At 42.5% G+C, this 19,761-nt stretch overlaps 2 protein-coding genes across 6 annotated transcripts in view; both read right to left on the bottom strand.

Moving 5' to 3' along the window:
- Positions 1 to 1,821, bottom strand: part of TNFRSF11A (TNF receptor superfamily member 11a) — a 28,270-nt gene extending 26,449 nt beyond the window's left edge. The window contains exon 1 of the mRNA XM_061449299.1: positions 1,342 to 1,821. Within this exon, the coding sequence (XP_061305283.1) occupies positions 1,342 to 1,401 (60 nt within the window). The 5' untranslated portion in view covers positions 1,402 to 1,821. The remainder of the gene's footprint in view (positions 1 to 1,341) is intronic.
- Positions 1,822 to 9,639: 7,818 nt separating this feature from the next.
- The window catches only part of RELCH (RAB11 binding and LisH domain, coiled-coil and HEAT repeat containing), a 74,661-nt gene continuing 64,539 nt past the window's right edge, over positions 9,640 to 19,761 (bottom strand). For 4 of the 5 annotated variants that reach the window (XM_061449293.1, XM_061449295.1, XM_061449296.1 and 1 more), the window contains 5 exons: positions 19,022 to 19,160; positions 17,980 to 18,096; positions 16,871 to 16,959; positions 15,047 to 15,117; positions 9,640 to 11,476 (listed from right to left, as the gene is read on the bottom strand). In XM_061449293.1, coding sequence (XP_061305277.1) covers positions 11,356 to 11,476; positions 15,047 to 15,117; positions 16,871 to 16,959; positions 17,980 to 18,096; positions 19,022 to 19,160 — 537 coding nt within the window. In that variant the 3' untranslated portion in view covers positions 9,640 to 11,355. Of the gene's footprint in view, positions 11,477 to 15,046; positions 15,118 to 16,870; positions 16,960 to 17,979; positions 18,097 to 19,021; positions 19,161 to 19,761 lie in introns of those variants that run through there. The other variant, XM_061449297.1, reaches the window with a different exon arrangement.

Here is a 19,761-nt window from a genome sequence, read left to right as displayed (position 1 = left end):
ACATATTTAGGAGCAGGGATCCAGGGGAAGGGCTGTCAGGACTATGCGGTCAGATATCAAATTGTAAGCTGTAGACACCAGAGGGTTTTTGTTTTGGTTTGTTTCCTTAACTTGTGTTTTCATGAAGCTGCACCTTGTTCTCAGGGAACGCAGCCATGGCCCAGTTATGGCACTGAGCGAGGGAGGCACTTAAAGTGACACAGCTGATCAAGACTGATGAGGCAGAGAGAAATACTAGATGTTCAAATGAAAGACATGCAAATGGTAGCGAGAGTGCCAAACGTTGATTAATGGAGGAAATAAAGTGTCTGTAGGATTTGCAGACAGTCTGCCAGTCTAGAAGGGTCTAAATAACCTGAAGAGAGAGGAGTCATTTTTAAGATGTACAATTAGAAAGAGCAAAGCAAGATTCTGTTTTCAGAATCTGAACTGCTGGAGGAAACCCAACATGTGCCACTCATGAGACTCAGCAAGAGCTGGCGGTAGACAGCAGTCTTTCTGAAGACAGGGGAAGACCAGCCATGGTGCCAACCGTAAAGCACGCTGACCATTAGCCACCTGGCACTGCATGAAGCCGCAAAACAAGCACGCTCTGTTTGCAAACAGCCAAAGAGCCAAACCTTGCTTTGTTCTTTCCCCTCCAGAGGAAAGGGCTGTTCCTGTGGGGCCACTGACCTGGGGCTGGGGCTTGGCTCCCAGCTCGGTCCTGAGCGACACGTGAACCTCCAAGAGGGTTACAGAGCAGATCTGGGCCTCAGTGTTTCGGGGGGTCACAACACAGTCCCTGCTCTTGGGGCTGCACAGGGGTGCCTGCACTGGGAATGGTGGGGTGGTCAGAGCACGAGGAACGCTGGAAAGCTGCAGCGCGGCTCATCCTACATCGGAGGAACAAGAGTGCTCACGCTTTCTTGTATCCATCTGTTTGGTAGGGTGGAGTCTGCCTTAGTTTTACTCCACATGCAAATTATATCCCTCAGCGACCTCACTGCAAACGTTTTCTGGCTTCTCACACCCTTCCCTGGGCAGGAGCGGGCTGCTTTCCCCGCAGATCCTCCGACTTCCTTTGGAACTTTGGGTTTGGGATATTTCGATTTTAGAGAAGGGCGGGAAGGCTGAGACCGGCCAAGCTGCTGGGGAAAACAAAACCAAAACCCAGCCAAGCAGGAGGCAGGAGAAGCCAGGCGAAGCTGCTGTGCTGACACCGCTCTCGCAGTGCCGCAGGGGCCAGATGCCGCGGGATCCGGCTTCGCCACCTCCTCCGAGCGAAGTAACAAACCCCCCGGGCTGTGATGCGACACCCGCCTCCCCCTGCTCCCGCTCACCCTGGCAGCGCACCCTTACCTGCTTGCCAGCAGCAGCGAGGCACAGGAGAAGGAGCCAGCGGCCTGACGGGACGGGCATGTCTGGGTGTCCGTCTCTGCCTCCTCCTGTGGCTCCTTTTCCTGCCACAGAAGAGAAACTAGATCCTTCCAGCCAAGCCCCGGCGCCCCAGCAGCAGAGCGAGGCACATTTGAGCCAGTTACTTCTCTTTCTTCCTTTCCTTCCTCTCAGCTACACGAGGGGAGAAGAGAGAAGAAGAAGGAGGATAAAAAAAGTGCCTGGCTGCAGTTCCCACAGCATTTCCTCAGCCCTGACATGCAGGCTTCCCCCCCGCCTTCTTGTCCCTCCCTTTCCCTTCTCCACCCCCTTTTACAAGAAGTTTAGTCACCATGCCCATGTCCCTCCTCCCGCTGATGGAGACGGCTTTCCCGGTCCTTCTCAGCAGGGATACCCATCCATCTACCTCCCACCTGCTGTGCCTTCCCATCCCAGCCTTCCTCTTACCTGGCACCATCCCTCACCCTCCATCTGCCTGCAACCACTGCCTTCTCCCCACCACTTCTGGATATCGCCATACGCTGTTAGAGGACATCCCGGGCCTCGGGCAGCTTCCCACCTCACTCTTCAATCCACCCTGGTGCAACCGCCCTCTTGCTGGCTCCTGCCTCTGGCATGGGGAAAGCCTCCTATCCTGTCCCATGATCTATCCCATCCCTGCTCCCATGCAAGAGCCCTGCAAGTGGCAGCCTTGGCATTCTGGCACAGCTCGAGGCCTCCCTGCATCCTGTGCTTCGGCTGATGGCCAGAGCTGGAGGGTGGGATTGCTTCCAGGGAGAAGAAAAGTGGAAGACGAGCTTTGAGAGCTCTTCTCAAACACTACACATGGATGGGCCCAGTCCCTGCAACACAACGTGGGGCAGTGCAGAGCAGCCTCCTGACCCCCAGAACACATTCATCACCAACACCACTGACCCAGCAGCAGCTGCCTGTGCTGTTCAAGCCTGGGCACAGCACACAATGCCCCTTGTCTCGCAAAGGGAGCGGGAACCCTCTGTGGTAGGGCAGGACAGGGCAGTGCTGCTTGACAGCACCGATCTAATGGGGGCTGAGGATCTGGCAGAGCCAGCCATGGCATTACACCACCTTCCCTGCCTCCTGTGCTCACATGCCACTGTGAAATGAGCCAGGAGTGTGCTTGACTTCAACAAAAAAGGAAGCTGTTCTTTCACTTGTGTATTTAGATTTAACCCTTGACCAGGAAAAAAAACAGTTACAAGTTGCTCTACACTTGCAAATAAACAAATAAATGTGAAAGATTAAGAGAATATTAAAAACCAATAAAATCCTTTACCTGTGTTGCTGTGGTGGGATTTCTGCACAGAGGAGTGACCCTCAGAGCCTTGGAGCCATGACCTTCACTTCACCTCTACATGGTTTCCAGGTGCCATAGAGCCAGACCCTTTCAATCTTCCTAAATTTCCTTTCAGTAGCTAACACCTGCAAGCGTTGGGCCCTGCAAGCTGCTGAGACCTGTGCTCAGACAGGTCTCAGTGCCCACATTTCCTCATGGTGGCCCCTACATGGGTTTGATGCTCTGCAATGGGCTATGGGGCAAAATGTCTCTGATGTGCTGGCTTAGGGCCAGCACCTACTCCTGCTGCACATTCGCCTCAAGAAGAGCTAGGGCCAGTGACATGCTGGTGGGGTTTAGCAAGCCACAGAGCTTGTGATTGCAGTGTCAGAGCCCTGTTGATGTGCCAGATGAGCTGGTGTTCCACCACTCTTGGGCTGGACAGGCTACAGCTTTAGTACTGAACAGAAACACTGTTGGGAATGAGAGGTGGGAGGGATGACCATGGCACCCAGCTTGCCGGTAGGCAACATGTGCACAGCCAGCTTCACTGTGGGCTTTGCGAGGTAAGGGTCATGTATGTTGTCGTGCCTTACTCACGGCAGCAGCGGTATTCCCCATCGGTCCTACAAGCAGCTTGGCAAGATGTGGGGCAATGCTGGGTGGAGACTCTTCTGCCAGAGCCACATTCATCCACTGCTGACAACCCACAGCCCTGTGCTGGCCAGGGTGTTATAGAATGTTCGTATTTAAGGTACAAGGAAATGTTTCTTTTCAAACAGAACAGCCTGTTGAGCCTGTTCCCCTTTTCATGTTCAGCACAATACCAAGGCCATAGGCTATGCTTATTTACCAGCTGCTCATTCTAACCACAGATTTACAGGAGCAAACTCACACTGCCATGAGCAGTTAGATGTGTTATTGGCTCGCTTTAAAGGTGTTGAGTAAAGGCTTTGGAGGTGTTTAGTAAAGCCAAGCCCTGATCAGCCCAGGGGAGCTCCAGACGGTTCAGTATTGCATGCTAGCTCCATCACTGTTGCATTCTCACTCCTGATCCTGCCTACAGTATTTCATGTTTAGGCTGAAATCTCTCTCCTTTTCTACCACTATGTGAAAACAGCCTCTTTCTGAAAGCTCAGACATTTCCCTCCGAGCTGAACTTTATGTTTCGAGCCAAACCAGCAAAAGCCACTACTGGGTGCTTTACATTCTTAATTATGTATCTCAGTAGGCTGTTAGAAACTGAAATGTGAATGCTAGAAAATATGAACTAGGGAACGCATAGGAGAAAGTGCTGTCAATGCTCTTGCATTTATCGCATGTATCATTCTATGCAGCACAAGTAAAACCTAAATTACACCAAAACTGCTTTGTCGGCCTTTTGTATAGAGTAGGTTTTTTCTATAATACTTTTCTTCAGCTGCCTTTGCCAAGCACCTATTTTGAATAAAACCAAAATGCTTGAAATCTGAAAGCTCTAAACTTACAGTGGTGTTCAGGTGCCTCCTGTTTCCGTTCACCACTGCGGCACGCAAAGCCTCAACTGCACTGGCCTTCGGGATGCTGTTTCTAAAGAAGAGACATGGAAAACCACGTGCAGCCTCAGAGGTGCCACGCGATGGAAACAGCTCCCTGGGTAACAGCAGGATCCCTTCCTTGGTGAAGCCTGCCACGGGAAGCAAACTGAGCATGGCTGACTGCTTAGTAGGGCTGTGGTCAGTACGGATGTCTTCTTGCCTCCTTCCTGGAGAGAGAAAAATGGACATTACGGACTAAACATCGTACAAGAAGTACGGCAGTGCAAAACTGCAAGTTCTGGAACTGTCTGAAAATAGAACCACTTTGTGCCTCTCTTCTGGAGCCTGAATAAACAATGACACACTCCTCCCCTGCCCCTAACCTGCACAAAGCCCCTAACCGCTCACGATGCTCCGTTTCCCCAGGAGGGAGAACAGGAGGCTGCCTGTTAATCCTGGGTATTCAAATGATGTGAAGGAAACCTGGGCAGAGAAGCAAAACTGAAAAGTATGTGGTTGCATCCCAGGATGCCTTCCTTTCACACTGTGCAGGAAGGCTGTGATGGAGCTCCATCCTCCCACCTCTCACGTCCTGTTGAGGGATGGGGGTGAGAGGAGGGGTTTTATTGAATACAGATCAATATTTTTCTCCTGTTAGACGCTGTGAAGGTTGGTTAAAGTTTTGGACTCTGAACTAAACACAGGCTTTGTAAATATGAGCACCTGTCTCTCGGCAGGTGAGGGAGAAACCCAATGCAAAGTTAGAGCTGCAGGAAGGAGCCCTCTAAAACAGGGAGATCCCTGGGAGGCAGGTGGGTCACAGCAAAGCTCCTGCAGTAGCAGCAACCCAGGCACAGAGCTCTCTGTGGGGGCAGGGAGAAGGGCTGCCTCCAGCTGCTTCATCACTTGCTGTAGGGAGAGGGACCTACTGTATGACCCAGTATGTGGAGCTTTCTGCACTGGGCTAAAGAGAAAAAAGGTAGAAAAGTATCTGTGCACTTTTAGTACAGAGGGCTCTAATTTTATTTCTAGCTATTAAAATAATCCATTAAAAAGACATTAAAATCTATTCTTTACAATAAGAAAATCATACACAAAACCATGGCACCAACCTGAAACTGCTTTCTTCCTGTGAAACCCAAGTTTCCATAGCAGACTATTGCCCAATCTCCCCGAGATTCTCAAACGCACACATTTTTCATGACAGAGCAACTATAACAACGCTCCTGTCGCACTGGTGTGGCTTACACACCTTTTACAATCCCACAGAACTGTACCAGTGCTGAATGCCTGTCAAGACCCTGAAGTTTGCAGCATTCAGAAGGTAAAAGCTCACAACCAGCCACCACTAATGTGTCAAATGTTTGAAGTATGTACAAGCGTGCAGTGAGCCTACAGGTTATCGCCCGCCGCTGTGGCAGTAACAATGCCTACATGCTTCTGGAAGGAAATGCAAAATTGTGGTGAGTTTTTAACTTGGAGTATTTGTTCGTGCTTGTAAGAGAGATCAACCCGATGACCTCCGAGACTTACGTCGTATGTTCATCCTTAGGACAAGAGCCATGCTGGCACAAACTGGGGAGCTTGTGCTGCCCAGGACACACCTCAAGCTCTGTCCTGCCTGGAGATGAGTGTTTTAGGCTGGCAAACATCCACCAACCCCTCACTCAGCAGGATAACTGAGACCATAACTCCTCAAGCGCCATTCAACACCCTGTTTCCAGTTCCACAGAACCAGCCTGTCATTTTATCTACAAGCACACTTAATCTTGAGCGCCTTTGAAAACTCACCAGAGTAATGAGATGACTCATACTAAGATCAATAGAGAGCATTCATCCCTCAGCAAAGGATCTAATCTAAACAAAACCTTATTGCCTATTAAACACTGCAGCTGCTTCTTCCCTATCCGCACTTCCCCATCCCTTTACAGCATATTTAAAGGGAAGGTGAACACACCTGGCAGAACGACACAAAGGATCCTACAAGGCACGTACATATTTGCTGCTGCAACTTCAGCAGATCTCCATCGCAGTGCCTCCACCTCAGCTGTAACTGAGGCTGAAGAGGTTTCTCAGGTTTTGGAGAATGGGAAAAATCTCCATTAAAGCACAGGGCAAACAGCAGCAGCACAAGAGTACAATCACTGGTTTTGGAATGGCAATATTAAAATATACTGCAAACAGCCCTATTTGTATACATGCAATATTTAAATGGTAGAACGAAAAAGGTATCTACCTCCGTGGGATACAAAAGCTGACAGTTCGGGTGCAGACCAGCCTGAAATATGAGGAATAAGGGATGTGGTGAGGAGCACATGTGATACCAGTGCTGGGAAAGGAACCAGACTGACCAACCACTGTCACGGTGTCAGCCCTTTAAGCCAGCTTCCAAGTCACCTTTTCAAGTCACAGACTTCTACAGTAGAACTGCTCATGCTCCAAGTTTCTAGGAACTAGACATCTTCAGTCCAGGAAGTCTTTCACTACCTTGGAAGTGAGCTGGAAGCTCAAGCTCAGCATGTAGTGAAGGTCCCCCAAAGATGCAGGCTGTTTGCCACTGACTTGCCCATTACAAACTCTACAAGCAGAACCACCTTTTCTTACAGCTTACCTGTAAGCATGAAACCTAAAGACAAAACTCTTCAGAAACAGCTTCTCTGGAAAACGATTACTCATTCATGGTTACTCATCTAGATTAGTAAACACGATATATTAGCATACGGTACTAACATCGGGGACCCGGTTAGCCTCCTTATCCAACAACAGCCTTTGTTGACCAGTTTTATAGTCTAAACCAAATTAGCTACACATCCAAATCTGTTTGCTAGAACCGTTAGCCACATGCACTCAGTAAACCACCAAACGAGTCCCCTTATTGCCCGGCACCATTCTGCAGTCCTGTAATTAATCAGCATTTGCATCTGATGCAAGAAATCCTGCGATTCTACCCAGGATTAATGCCATGCCAATCAGCTCGCTACATCACCCTAATCAATGATTTTCTGCTCCATGCTGGTAGTCTCTGGTTTATTTAAATACCAGCATCAGTAAGTTTCACATGGGAAATTACTTAGAACAGCTTAAAGTCCTGACACCTACCTTCAGGAACTGCAGTAAAACGTAGAGCCGCTTACTCCTGGAACAGGAAAATGCCATTAACGCTGTCACAACAGCGACAGAACAGAAATATTCCACACTTCTGCTTTTTTCTGTACCATTTTGAATCATCATCCATATGTAGCAATGAATTCCCATAACATATTACAAAAATTGTTATTCACAACAGATCTTTTTTTATGGGTATTTGTTCATCTTTCAATCTTAACAGTTTAATTTGCAAACGTGAGCTTCCTCAGTTTCCAAATCTGTTCAAACCCTGCCTTTAGCTCCCCTAACGAAAATATACTTTTATGCATAGTGATAGCGTGTAGTGCGAAAGCAGTGGGAAGAGGCTGACAAGAGAAGAATGTGCAGCTTTTCTTAAGGAGCTCCCTTTATTCACCTCAATTAGAAGACTGGAAAAGAGTAATTTGCCACATTTATGCTTTAGAAAACAATCTCTTTCAGAACAAACCATGTAACATCAGTCAGCCTTATCTGCAGAATTAAATCATTAACACTCATTCAGGCAGCTGAAGAGCCATTTAGCCCACTGATCATTTTTGCTTAAGAGAGCAAGAGTCAGTCTTTTAAATAAAGATACTAAGACTCTGAAATTTCACCAAGGGCAGCAGGAGACCTTCAACGTACCCCGTATTTACAGCAAACAAGATTCAGAAGTTCAGGCAGAGCTAATGAAGCCATCATCCTGTTTTTACAGAATCCTTATTTAGGCAAAGTCATAAGCAACTGAAGATAAGACTTCGGGGGTGATTTGCTTTCCATGCGGGATATCCAGCTGTTGTCTTTTAATGATGCATTTTCTCCCTCACTTATTTTGTATAATAGGAGGGAAAAAAAACCAACAAACCCAACACTTTTCTCTCCCAACCTTTTCTTTCCCAATTTCACTCTTTTCTCTCCCAGTCCTGAATTGGAACAGTGCCATAGCTAGGAGGAGAAAGAACAAAACACACCCTGAACATTCCAAAAAGCCGCACGGAGCAACTTTTTGCAATCTTCCTGAAAATCTGTCAGTACCTGCTAAGTTAACAAACAGAGACCTGAAATGTAGGAGATAAAACTCCTGAAGACAACCTGCACAATTGTTGCCCACTTAGAAATTTTTTCGCATCAGCAGTTGCTGTGCTGGTCTTCCTGGGAATCTCACTCAAATTCCTTCTTGGATCAATTGGTATGAAGTAAAATGCAGACTAGAAAAAGCTAAACTATGCAAGGGCTTGGAGAGATTGGACCTACCTGGGCAAAGACACTACATTTATACTGACAAACCAGAGTCTCATCCCACAATCGCCCATAGCTAAACTGCTGTCACAGGTTTTTGGCTGTGACATTAGCAGGTTTCCAGACCCTGGCCGAGGTTCAGTGTGGACTAGGGAGTCACTCTCAGAGGCAGCCTGCAAGGCAGCTGCCCTGCTTTGGAAAGTAGAAGTTTAACCATAAAGAAATCATTTTGGTCTCATGACTAGAGAGTTCTCTGGCACTGCAGCTACTGCAACAGACACAGAAGAGAGAAGGAAGAGGGGTGGGGGGGAACACAGCACAGGAGAGGAGGAGGCCCTGCACCCTGCATGAAAATGGCAGTAAAGCCACACGACCAGTCTGCCATCTACTACATAAAGAAATTTCAGCCTAAATAATGCTTGCACATTAGAACTCTCTCCTGTAATAGCTGTTTTGCTGTGACAACCGTATCCTGGGCTGCATCAAAAGGAGCGTGACCAGCAGGTCAAAGGAGGTGATCCTGCCCCTCTACTCTGCTCTCGTGAGACCTCACCTGGAGTATTGTGTGCAGTTCTGGTGTCCTCAACATAAAAAGGACATGGAACTGTTAGAACAAGTCCAGAGAAGGACCATGAGGATGATCAGGGGACTGGAGCACCTCCCATATGAAGACAGGCTGAGGAAGTTGGGGCTGTTCAGCCTGGAGAAGAGAAGGCTGCGTGGAGACCTCATAGCAGCCTTCTAGTATCTGAAGGTGGCTCACAAGGATGCTGGGGAAGGACTCTTCATTAGGGACTGTAGTGACAGGACAAGGGGTGACAGGTTAAAACTTAAACAGGGGAAGTTTAGATTGGATATAAGGAAGAAATTCTTTCCTGTTAGGGTGGTGAGGCACTGGAATGGGTTGCCCAGGGAGGTTGTGAATGCTCCACCCCTGGCAGTGTTCAAGGCCAGGTCAGACAGAGCCTTGGGTAGCATGGTTTAGAGTGAGGTGTCCCTGCCCATGGAAGGCGGGTTGGAAATGGATGATCTGAAGGTCCTTTCCAACCCTAACTATTCTATGATTCTATTATCTTTCTTGGAGAAGACTATAAGTAACAAGACAAGGCAGGTATACAAAACTTTTTATTGACAACAGAACAATAGAGAGGAATGTCACCACATCCCATTCCTCAGGAATGTCTCCATTTCACAGTCAGTCTGCTAAAAGCATACTTTCATGGTAACAAGCAATACGAAGGCATGGAGCTGTCTGTAATCTCAAGAACATGTTTCATTCAGTGCAGTGTAAAGAGACTGACAGTGTGCAAGTGTGCCTTGTCACAACACAAACATGGCAGGCAACTGTATATGCAGAGCCAACAGGCACAGACATGAAGCAGTTAGAAGAAGACCCAAGTTACTTGTTATTTTTGTCTAAGGGCGATACCTGAAGTGCTACTCCATCCAATTCTGCTTCAGATGTGAGTACTTTCTTCCCTCATGCCTTTTGCTTCCCCTGTCCTCAAAGATGTTAATGCTTCCAACTGAATGGAACCATGTCAGAGAATGCCTGAGCTTTCATATTTTGCAACCTCACACCAGTTCATGCATGCACTTAAGTTTACTTTCAGAAGCTTACATCGACATAAAGAAGGAGAGAAAAAAAGAAAGTGCTGCATAGAATAGAAGGATTTAGTTATTAATGCTTCCTTGCTAACAAAAGTATTTGGTAGTTGTTGAAGATACTCCTTGCAATGTCATTTGTATAAAGTATGTATGCAGCCTACCTAACGTTTTAAAGAAACTGCATGTCAAACTTAACAATTTCAAATACTCTGATGTTAAATTTGAACTGAGATTCAACCTAAATGACAACTAAAAGAAAAATCTTAATTTTAGCTTTCATACTACACAGAACTGCACACTGAATGCAAGATGAAAGCACTCTTTCTCCTACTTCCCTCTGCCTGCAGGACTGTTCTGGGACCCTTAGTCCTTAAGTATATTAGCGTATACATTTATTAACCTGTATTAATTTATCATGTGTTTCCTTTACTTAGTGGATGTGCCTCTGGATGTGTAGACTGGCTGTTAAAGTGCTTTAAAATAAACCAAAAAACCCCAACAAAAGAAAACATCCCTCAAAAAACCACAACAGATGTGAGAATATTATCTGAAGGACTTTGTACAGCATTTACAATGTCAGCGTAAAGCATCTGAAACATGAGCATTCCCTGCAGACTGATGCCAAGTGCAAACAGCTCGTACATTAGCTACTGCAATTCCTCTGGATTCAAGATGCACAATACTTACAAAAACAATCCTAGAAGCACAGACAAATGCTGGTGGCTCTTCCTCTTCTTTTTAGAAACATCATAAAAAAATTTGCATTACTCTGTCATAATTTAAATACATAAGTAATCTCCACTTTTATTACTTCATGACAATGACTTCAAATTTACATTATTTTAAGTACCATCATAATAGCTCCATGTATAATACAGATACTTGCTGATATCCTGTCAGAAAATAAAATAAAATAAAAAAAAACCAAAACCCAAACAACCTTCCACTATATAAAAAAAAAATTATTCTGGAAAGACAAGAACACAGAACAGGGACTTGGTACAGACTGATTTCAGTTGTATATCAACCACAGGTAACCCAAAATTAACAGATACACAGCGATATTCAAAAGCAGTGCAAATATCTTTGGAGGTTAGAATAAAATTATACTACAAGAACATAAGACAGAAGAAATTTAAAGGCAAGTACTTCAAGTACAGGAACCAGTCTCTGTGAGGTCCATTTTAGTGTTAGCTGGGGGTTCCTTTTCCCACTTTACTTCTTCCTCTGAAACACATTAGCCAACATTGCACCTGATGTTGTCAGCTGGCCCATCTTGTTCAAAAACTTGGTCTTTGTGTCTTCACTCACAAGGCTCGCCGCAATCGACATTGAGCTAGGAAAGTAAAGATGTTAGTGACATAAGACTACAAAGGAGAAAACAACACTGTGCTGTTATTTAATAAGCAGCTGAATTGTCCTTGCATTCTAGAGGTTTCAACATCACAAAAGACCAGTCCATTAAGAACTGAAAAATCATGAGCACCCAGCCCAAATATACACCGTTATATTGATTATTGTGTTCACATAGTCCTAGTGAAACCTGTAGAATATTTTTGTGCACACTACTTTTCACTGCCTTTGGAAGTCACCACATTAGCACTTGCTAGCTATTGGGCGACTGCCCTAGTGACAAATACCTCTGTGGAAGACTGACTTAATCTCCTCATAAGAAATGTCAATCCTTACACTCAACTAGTATAAGAACAGTGGTACTGCGTCAGAGCAAGGACCTGTCTAGCCCACATATCTTGCTTCCAACAGTGACCATTAGGAGGTATGTAGGGAACAGTAAATAAAAAGTAAGTACAAAACAGTGACCTCTCTGAATTTGCAACTCTCTTATTTTCCAACTATTTCGCCATGAGCAAAGTTTAAAATTGGTGTGGACGGTCAACTAGTAACTTCCAATGAATCTTTATTTAACATTACTTGTTTGGCTTTCTCTCAATCCCCTTGTAAACTTGTAAATCCCACTCTGGAGCATCAAGTCCCACTAGGTCGTTAGCCCTTGTTGGGTAAAGAGCCTTATCCTGGATGGTGTGAATGTGACTCCTACAACCTTTCCTTGCATGTTCTTACTTCATATGCACTAGAGAAAACAATGGAGAGTCCAAAATCTCCGCCAGAAACTGGACTAGAAGGAGCAACCCAATAAATGCTGAGCCTGTCAGATGCTACAACCTTAAACATTACTAAATTATCCAAATGCTGCAATTTATTTTTTTTTTTAATTTGAAATGTATGAGTGAGCTGTATTTCAGATATATGTAACTTCAGCATAGTAGGAGTAATCTGTCTTAAGACAGAGTGTAACAGGCAAAAATATGAGAGCAGGAGTATTAATAAATATTCCATACTTCCTATATTTGTAGTTAAAATGGCAAACATTTTTCAACATTAGACAAGACCAATTTTACAAAACATTCCCAGTGAAATTCTCCCTTGTGAGTCCAGCATGGACTCTGCATTTCAAAATTATACCTAAGAGCAGATCTGTTTCACTGGCACAGGCCAGCTTCCAGAAACTGACTTTTCAGTCTGCAAGGTTATAAACAGTTCTGCAGACACTTCTGCATCAAGGCAGGTCAAATTAACTCCAAGCTGCTTAAACAGAATTTGAATGATTTCTTCAAAGGTAGCAGGGATGCAATCAGTAATTTTTTGCCATTTCATACCAAAAAAAGGTAATGAATACAGGTTCTTTTTAAACAGAGTACTTGAAAAACCAAAAGGGAAGCTTCTCACTAATGCTGTCTTATGGATTTACAGGTAACTTAATTGTATCATAAATATATCCCCTCAAATGTATCCCACATCCCTTCTACTTTTTAAGCGGAATTGACTCCCTGTCTTCTGCAGGACCTAGATCTTTGAAGAGGCCTTAGGTTCACACAGCACATCTGAAGAGTATCACAAAGCATACAGTTGTTAACTGCTAAAGAAAACGTTTAACAAAAGCAGCTATCCAAGATCTAAAAAGACAAAATTTAATCTTTTTTTTTAAAACCTACTTCTGTGACCCTGTATTGTTTGATCAACCTTTTCTAACAGTAAGATGACCAGCGGCATCTTACAACTGCTTTTGCATACAATCTTGGGGCTTTTGTGCATTTATTCTCATGTTGTTAAAAATTAGTAATTTATCTCCTAGTTGTACTTAAATCCTTCATCAAAAATATATTTAATACTGAAATTAGGAGCTGAAATTGGCACGGGCTTAGCAAGGGAAAAAAAACCATATTCATGTATATGAAAAGGTAATTTCTTCAGTGGCAAAATATTTCATGTTAATGTTGTACAGTAAAATATTGCAACCACAGCCTGGCTTTGAATAAGAAAGGTGAAGGCTAATTAAAGAATGAAGCAACGCATTTCAAAGACATCCTTTTCAAATCCTGCAGTTTTCAGCAGCTGCATTCTAAAAGAAAACACACTGGATGTTGAATCATGATTGCATTTATCTGTTTCTGCAAGTGCTTAACAGGACTAACTGCCATTTCAAAATATTTTCATAAGAGGGATTTTAAGTAATACAGACCTCTTACATTTAGGTTGACACATCTTGCACTGATACAAGCTAAAGCAAGGTAAGCCTAAACCTACATAAAAAAAAAGCTGATCACTCAAACTCTAGCCACACAGAGAACAGCTCTGATGAATTAAATAGGTTAATGCATTTGAGGGGCAAAAGCACGCATCAAAAAAGTTAAAACTCTTGTCCAACTGAAGAACATCACTTGAGAACTAGGAAGAGCTCAGCCAAGGAATTTTGTTTCATAACCTTTGGTTTCACAGTTCAGTTAATACAGGTAAGAAAATTAAACTCCCTTCAGGTTAAGATTAATGGTGCTGTTTGAGGAGACCAGCTTGATACCATGTATATTTGCTGCATTCTGGGAATATGACTGCTTGAGAAGGAATCAATTTCATATTTTCGAATGATCTCTCCTAAACGGCTGTCAAGTAGTTGCTTAAGAAATGATAAACATTTATCAGACATAAAAGTTTTATATATTTAGACAGATATATTGCTTTTATTTTTTTCTTTCCATAGTCAAAGTCTGAGGTGGTGGCTCTTTTATTGCACAAAGAATGAAAACAAAAATCAAAGATAAGTATTAGTTAGTCTGTAGAACTTTGAAAAAAAAGAGTCCATAAAATCCCTACAGGGGAAATATTGACAAAGTAATAGATGCCCACGTAGGCAACTGATCCTAATAAATCAATTTGTTAGGCAAAATGTTAAGTCATTGCTTATGTGGAGGGATGTCCTTGCACAGGTTGGTTGGTGAGTCTACAGCAATTGCTTAGCATCAGATCTGCAAAGAGTCTGGCTGTTAATTCTGACTTACCACAACTACCTACTGGGTACCTACTACACCAGGTACATAGTACAGGGAAGACCTTGATGAAACTAGCAGACACTATATGAGGTCACTTTATACACTGGAAGAAACTGTTCTTGTGTACACTAGCCACAAGCAAAACCAGCAGCCTGGAGTAGGTTATTACCATGACCAGAACAATTCTTTCAGCCTGCAGGCCACCCTGATGAAAGTGAGTTGCAAGGTGTGTGCCACATCCATTGCTCTATGCATATAGGTCAAGCATTCCCTGCTGTCTTGGATTCAGGACAGAAATTCAATTATTGGTTTAAATGGATAAACAATTAAGAACTAACGAACATGGGAAAACAAGAGTATCGCTGCAATGACAAAAAAATGTCCTGTGTTTTACACTGGAGACAAACAATCACAAACTGAAGTTCCTAAAATCTGCTTTCAAATACAGAGTATGTCAGTGCTGGATTTCTGGTCACAAGCTTCAGACACCATTACGGAATACACTCTGCAGAACATAACTCTGGAGACATAGAAAAAAAAAAAAGAGAAGTTGAACTTACCCCTGTGGCTCTTGGACTGTCTTGTTTTCCACTTTCTGTTCACACTCTTTTATCATGGAGCTTAAAATAACCTAAGACACATAAGAGATACACGTGATTTTCTTTTACATTAACACTTTGTACAAAATCTACTCCACAACTAATTCTAACATTAGCAGAATTATTTAAAGAGACTCTGTTGTTTTCCAAGTGCATTTAAATTCCAGCTATCTCATAACACCTTATGGCTAGAAACAACAAAACCATTCAGAATAGTTAAAGGAAGAAAATGTTTTTGAAATAGTTATGGGAGTCCAAGACTCCCTCCTGTTTCCCCTGGCTTTTTAAAATAGATCCAAAGCAAACTCACTTCTGAGACACACTTCCTTATCTTCTTTTTTTTCAAACAATACTTTTACTTATTAGCCATTAACTTCAACACACATTCATCTTCCCTCTATTTTCCTTTTGAAAGTTTTCAAGTACCTTTTAAAATTCGTATCTTTACCAGCATTACACATGAAAGAAAAAGCAAGGAAAGAAACCAGTGTGATGGCACCCTGAGACAAGTTTTTAGTGGAAAGGAAGTGCTAAAACCAACTCGGTATCATTTTGCTGTTGTTTTCAAGGGTTTCTGTGAATTATGGCTTTTTTGCTTTACTTAGGCAACTGCAGTGTTAAAGGTTTCTACAGAATATTTAAGACTAAAAACACACCCACACTGACATTTTACATTTCCCCAGCATATCAAAAATAAAGGAATGATTCCCAACAGCAGGCTTTAAAAGAAATCATACCATTCATTGGACAGATATATAACTCTGCTAACAACAGTACTGCTTTAACACATTAAAACAAAAGCATTTGAAACACACAAAGCAGCTGCAATGCAGAGTGTGAAACTATAAACATACATAATGAATGGCAGCTTTCTCTACTCACAGCTCAGGAGAAAGCTAAGCACTTTGAGACACTAAACCTTAAATGTCAAAGCTACAAGCAACTAAAATAGTAGCGTTTTACCAAAACTTGAATGAATACAATGAAGGAAAAAACAATCTCCAAAATACAGATCAGTCACAAATGGTTACTACCAAGTGATAACTATTTAAAAATGGATTTTTATACATAAAAAAGCTGGTTTCTGTCAAATCCTTGTAAGACAGCTGCATCACAAAATATCCTTTGAAACCATTTATTACACTGGTAAGCTGTGGCCTAGTCTGCAGATCAGTGCCACTCGTCACTATATTTTTCCAGAAGTATTACTCTTGACACTTGAAGCAGTTTGGGCAGCAGCTGTTAACACACCCTTGAATGTTTCAGAAAGCAGCATTCAAACATGCGTATGAGTAACACGACTACAACTCCTACTGCTGAATTTGCTGCCCTTCATTTGCATAAAATATGCAAGTACTTAAGAGTACAGAGGTACAAGAGAAATGCATTCATAATTCCAGTGAAAAAGCAAGCTTTTCTTCCTGTATCAAAAGAAAGCCAAGATTTCTCAGTACAGCAGCCATAATTTTTGTTACTTAGCAATTCTACCTGCCTGTTGGAACGCTTCTGCATTTCGTACATCTAAGATGTGTGTTTCCACATGCGTTTCTGGCAGTTGACTATTTCTCCACAGAGGTCTTCAGCACAGAAATACATTTTAGAAGTTTTTCTGTTTTTTAAATTGTGTGAGCTATTCCTTACAACATCCCCCCCAACCCCCCCCATGCTATGTTTTGATACCACTTATAAGTAAGCTGTCCTTAACTTTTGGTTTTAAATACCATTATGCTTCAAATTTTGCTGCCACCTGCATCTCATACTTGGTTAGCAAACATAGCTGCTCACCTCATGCTCTGGAGAGAGATGTTCCATATCAGTTCGTAAACACTTAAGTCCTGGTAAAAAGTGATTGACCATTAGATCCTCTGAAATAACTAAACCCCAGGTGGTTAAGGCATTATAAGGATTGTCTTCTGAAATTATACATTTTTTTTATTTTCTCTGTCTTCTGTTAATGTTCTACTGAACACAAGGACAAGCCACAGCAGCAAAACCCAAGAAAATGACAGCATTTAGCACTTCATGACTAGCAAATAGTAAAAATATCTTAAAACATATTTAACTTTACATATTTCATATAGCTGTGCTATCTTATTTTTTTTTTTAATTTACTGTTTAAGATCAAGGGCTTTGGTTTTGTAGGGTTCGTTTTGTAGGGTTCTTTTTGTGGGTTTTTTTTTGCTTTTTGAAGTATCTAGCAGTTCCACTGTGTTGGGTCTGACTGAGATGTAGTGAATTTCCTGCAAAACAGCCCTGATAGTGCTGTGCTTAGTAGTGGTAGCTAGAAAGGTGCTGACAACACCCCAGTGTTTGGCTGCTCCCAGGCAGTGCTTGCACACCATCAAGGCTGTCTCTCCAACATTGCCCCCTTACCTCCAGACTGGGGGTAGGCAAGAGCTGGGAGGACACAGCTGGGAAGGCTGACCCAACTGACCAAAGGGACAGTACCTACCATATGATGTCTGCTCAGTGATAAAAGCTAAGAGAAAGGAATAGGAGCAGGGGCATTCATTATTATGACATTTATCTTCTAGAGCAACCACTACCTGAACTTGAGGCCCTGCTTCCTAGAAGTGAATAAACCTTGTTTTCCTTGGCTTCTATGTGCAGCATTTGCTTTTGCTTTATTAAATTGACTTTATCTTGACCCACAAGACTTTTTCCATCTTCTTTTCTCCCCACCCTGTCCTGCTGAGGAAGGGATCGACAGAGCAGCTTGGTGGGCACCTGGCCTCCAGGCTAACCCAGCACACTCAGCTTCTGTGAAAACCTCTTCTTTACACTGATCAGATAGTGTTTTACATCACATATTCAAAGACAAACTTAGTTATTTCTCAAGTATTAATCTTTTCCCCACACCAAACAATTAACAGCTTTGCCTAAAAAAAGGATACAACAACAAGAAAGAGCACTGTAAGCTTCAAACAGGTGAGTAGCGATATCCAGTCTCTTCGAATCCACAGACTGCTGGTTGTTAACCAAGGCTAACTTGAGCAAGTGTGGAATAACAACTGTAAAAGTAAATACTGGAATAAGTATTTCAAATTGCTTTCTAGAGACTTGCTTTGCATGAAACAGTTCCTAAGTGGGAATCACAGGCATCTGAAGCATCACACATAAGTGTGGAATAAAAACTGCAAATAATGGCTTTTGATGGCACTGTCCTTGGAGATTAACTCATCAGCTCAAACTCAAACCAAAACTGTTATAATACGACCTAAAATAAGAGTACCTCAGTGTACATTTGAAATAGTAACAGTTTACATAAAATATTTTGCAACATAACTACTCTCCTGCTGCTAAAGCTGTCCAAAATATGCTTCTATTTTACAAATACAGCTGATAAGCTAGTGACAGCAATATGCATGTCATGACAAATCTTCACTGACTACAGAGGAAGCCTAAGGAGTTTATAGCCTGTTAAACTAGACACCTACAGCTGGGAGGTGTGATAGCTCCTCGTGTTTTGTTTATAAGTCTCTTTAAGACAGCCTAACAATCACTTGGCTCTTCCATGTGCTTCACATTTCAGGGCCATGAAAAAGAAGCTGTTTTGTGAATTGGTGCTGTGCTTACATTTAAAGTGTGTTGAATACTTGAAATTTATATGCCGGCAGGGGGTGAAGCAATGGGGGGTGGGGGAAAGAAGGAATTTTGCATGTCAAGTAATTAAAACCAGGTAACTTCAAACTTGCTCTGCAGCAGTGACCAGTCCCCTCTGGCTTTGAAATCATTCATCATTCTGTGCCAGTGACACAGCAATGTTAGGTAAAATGAAAATTGTATTAGCATAGTCTTAAATGTTGCGACAGATCAAACTCTGGAAACAAGTTTTCATCATGCTTTTTTGTAAGTACAAACAAACAAATCAATATAATCAGCATACTATTAGCTTTTAGAAAGAGGAAGACTGCATCCTCCAGGGATGCAACTTACATTCATCTCTAAATCTGGGCTCAGCATTAGGTCCGACTCTTCCAAATGTTTTTATGATTTCTGTATGTAAAGAATGTTGGTCTTGATATTGAGGGTCCTCCAGGAAAGATGCCAGCTGCATTTTTACTCTTTCCAGAAGCTTAAATGTTCCCAGAGAAATAAAAAGTACACAAAAGAATGAAGATACTAGAAACCAGGATGGTTAGTTCAGAGTACATTTATAATCTTCCTTATTTCAGTTGATACACCTTAGGCCTTCTGTTAGTTTACGTTTTCTTTTCTAACAAGATGTTCCAAACTCTTCGAAGCAGCTCTAAGTTTTGAAGGCTATTATCAGTGTTTTAGTCTGCGCTATCTTTAACTACAGACAGGTGCTTCCTTATAGCTGGTCTTTACTTCTGAGGTTTCCTGGTTTTGATACTCACATTTTTTACCTGCTATTAATATTTCACTCTTACTATTAATATCTATGGAGTTTTCCTGTTTAATTAGAACTGAATTCACTTTATTTTTTTGGTAATATCTCAATATGCTGAAAAAAGTTCTGCAGAGGACAGAGATGCAAGATAAGCATCATAAAACCAATGGAATGAAAAAGATTTCTTCAACTACAGGCGAGAAAACCTGAAAATACAAATATATCTAAGATGACATAAGAATTTATTTGCATTAAAAGTTGTAAAAATAACATTTTCTGATACATTTTCAGAGGCAGTATCACCTCTGTACTCTAAGGCTTA

Source organism: Pezoporus flaviventris, unplaced genomic scaffold, assembly GCF_033815535.1.
Source record: "Pezoporus flaviventris isolate CSIRO_AGI_PZ_B2104156 unplaced genomic scaffold, CSIRO_AGI_Pfla_v1 ptg000007l, whole genome shotgun sequence".
NCBI lineage: Eukaryota > Metazoa > Chordata > Aves > Psittaciformes > Psittacidae > Pezoporus > Pezoporus flaviventris.
Note: the sequence above shows the minus strand (reverse complement) of the source record. Positions and strands in the feature narration are given on the sequence as shown.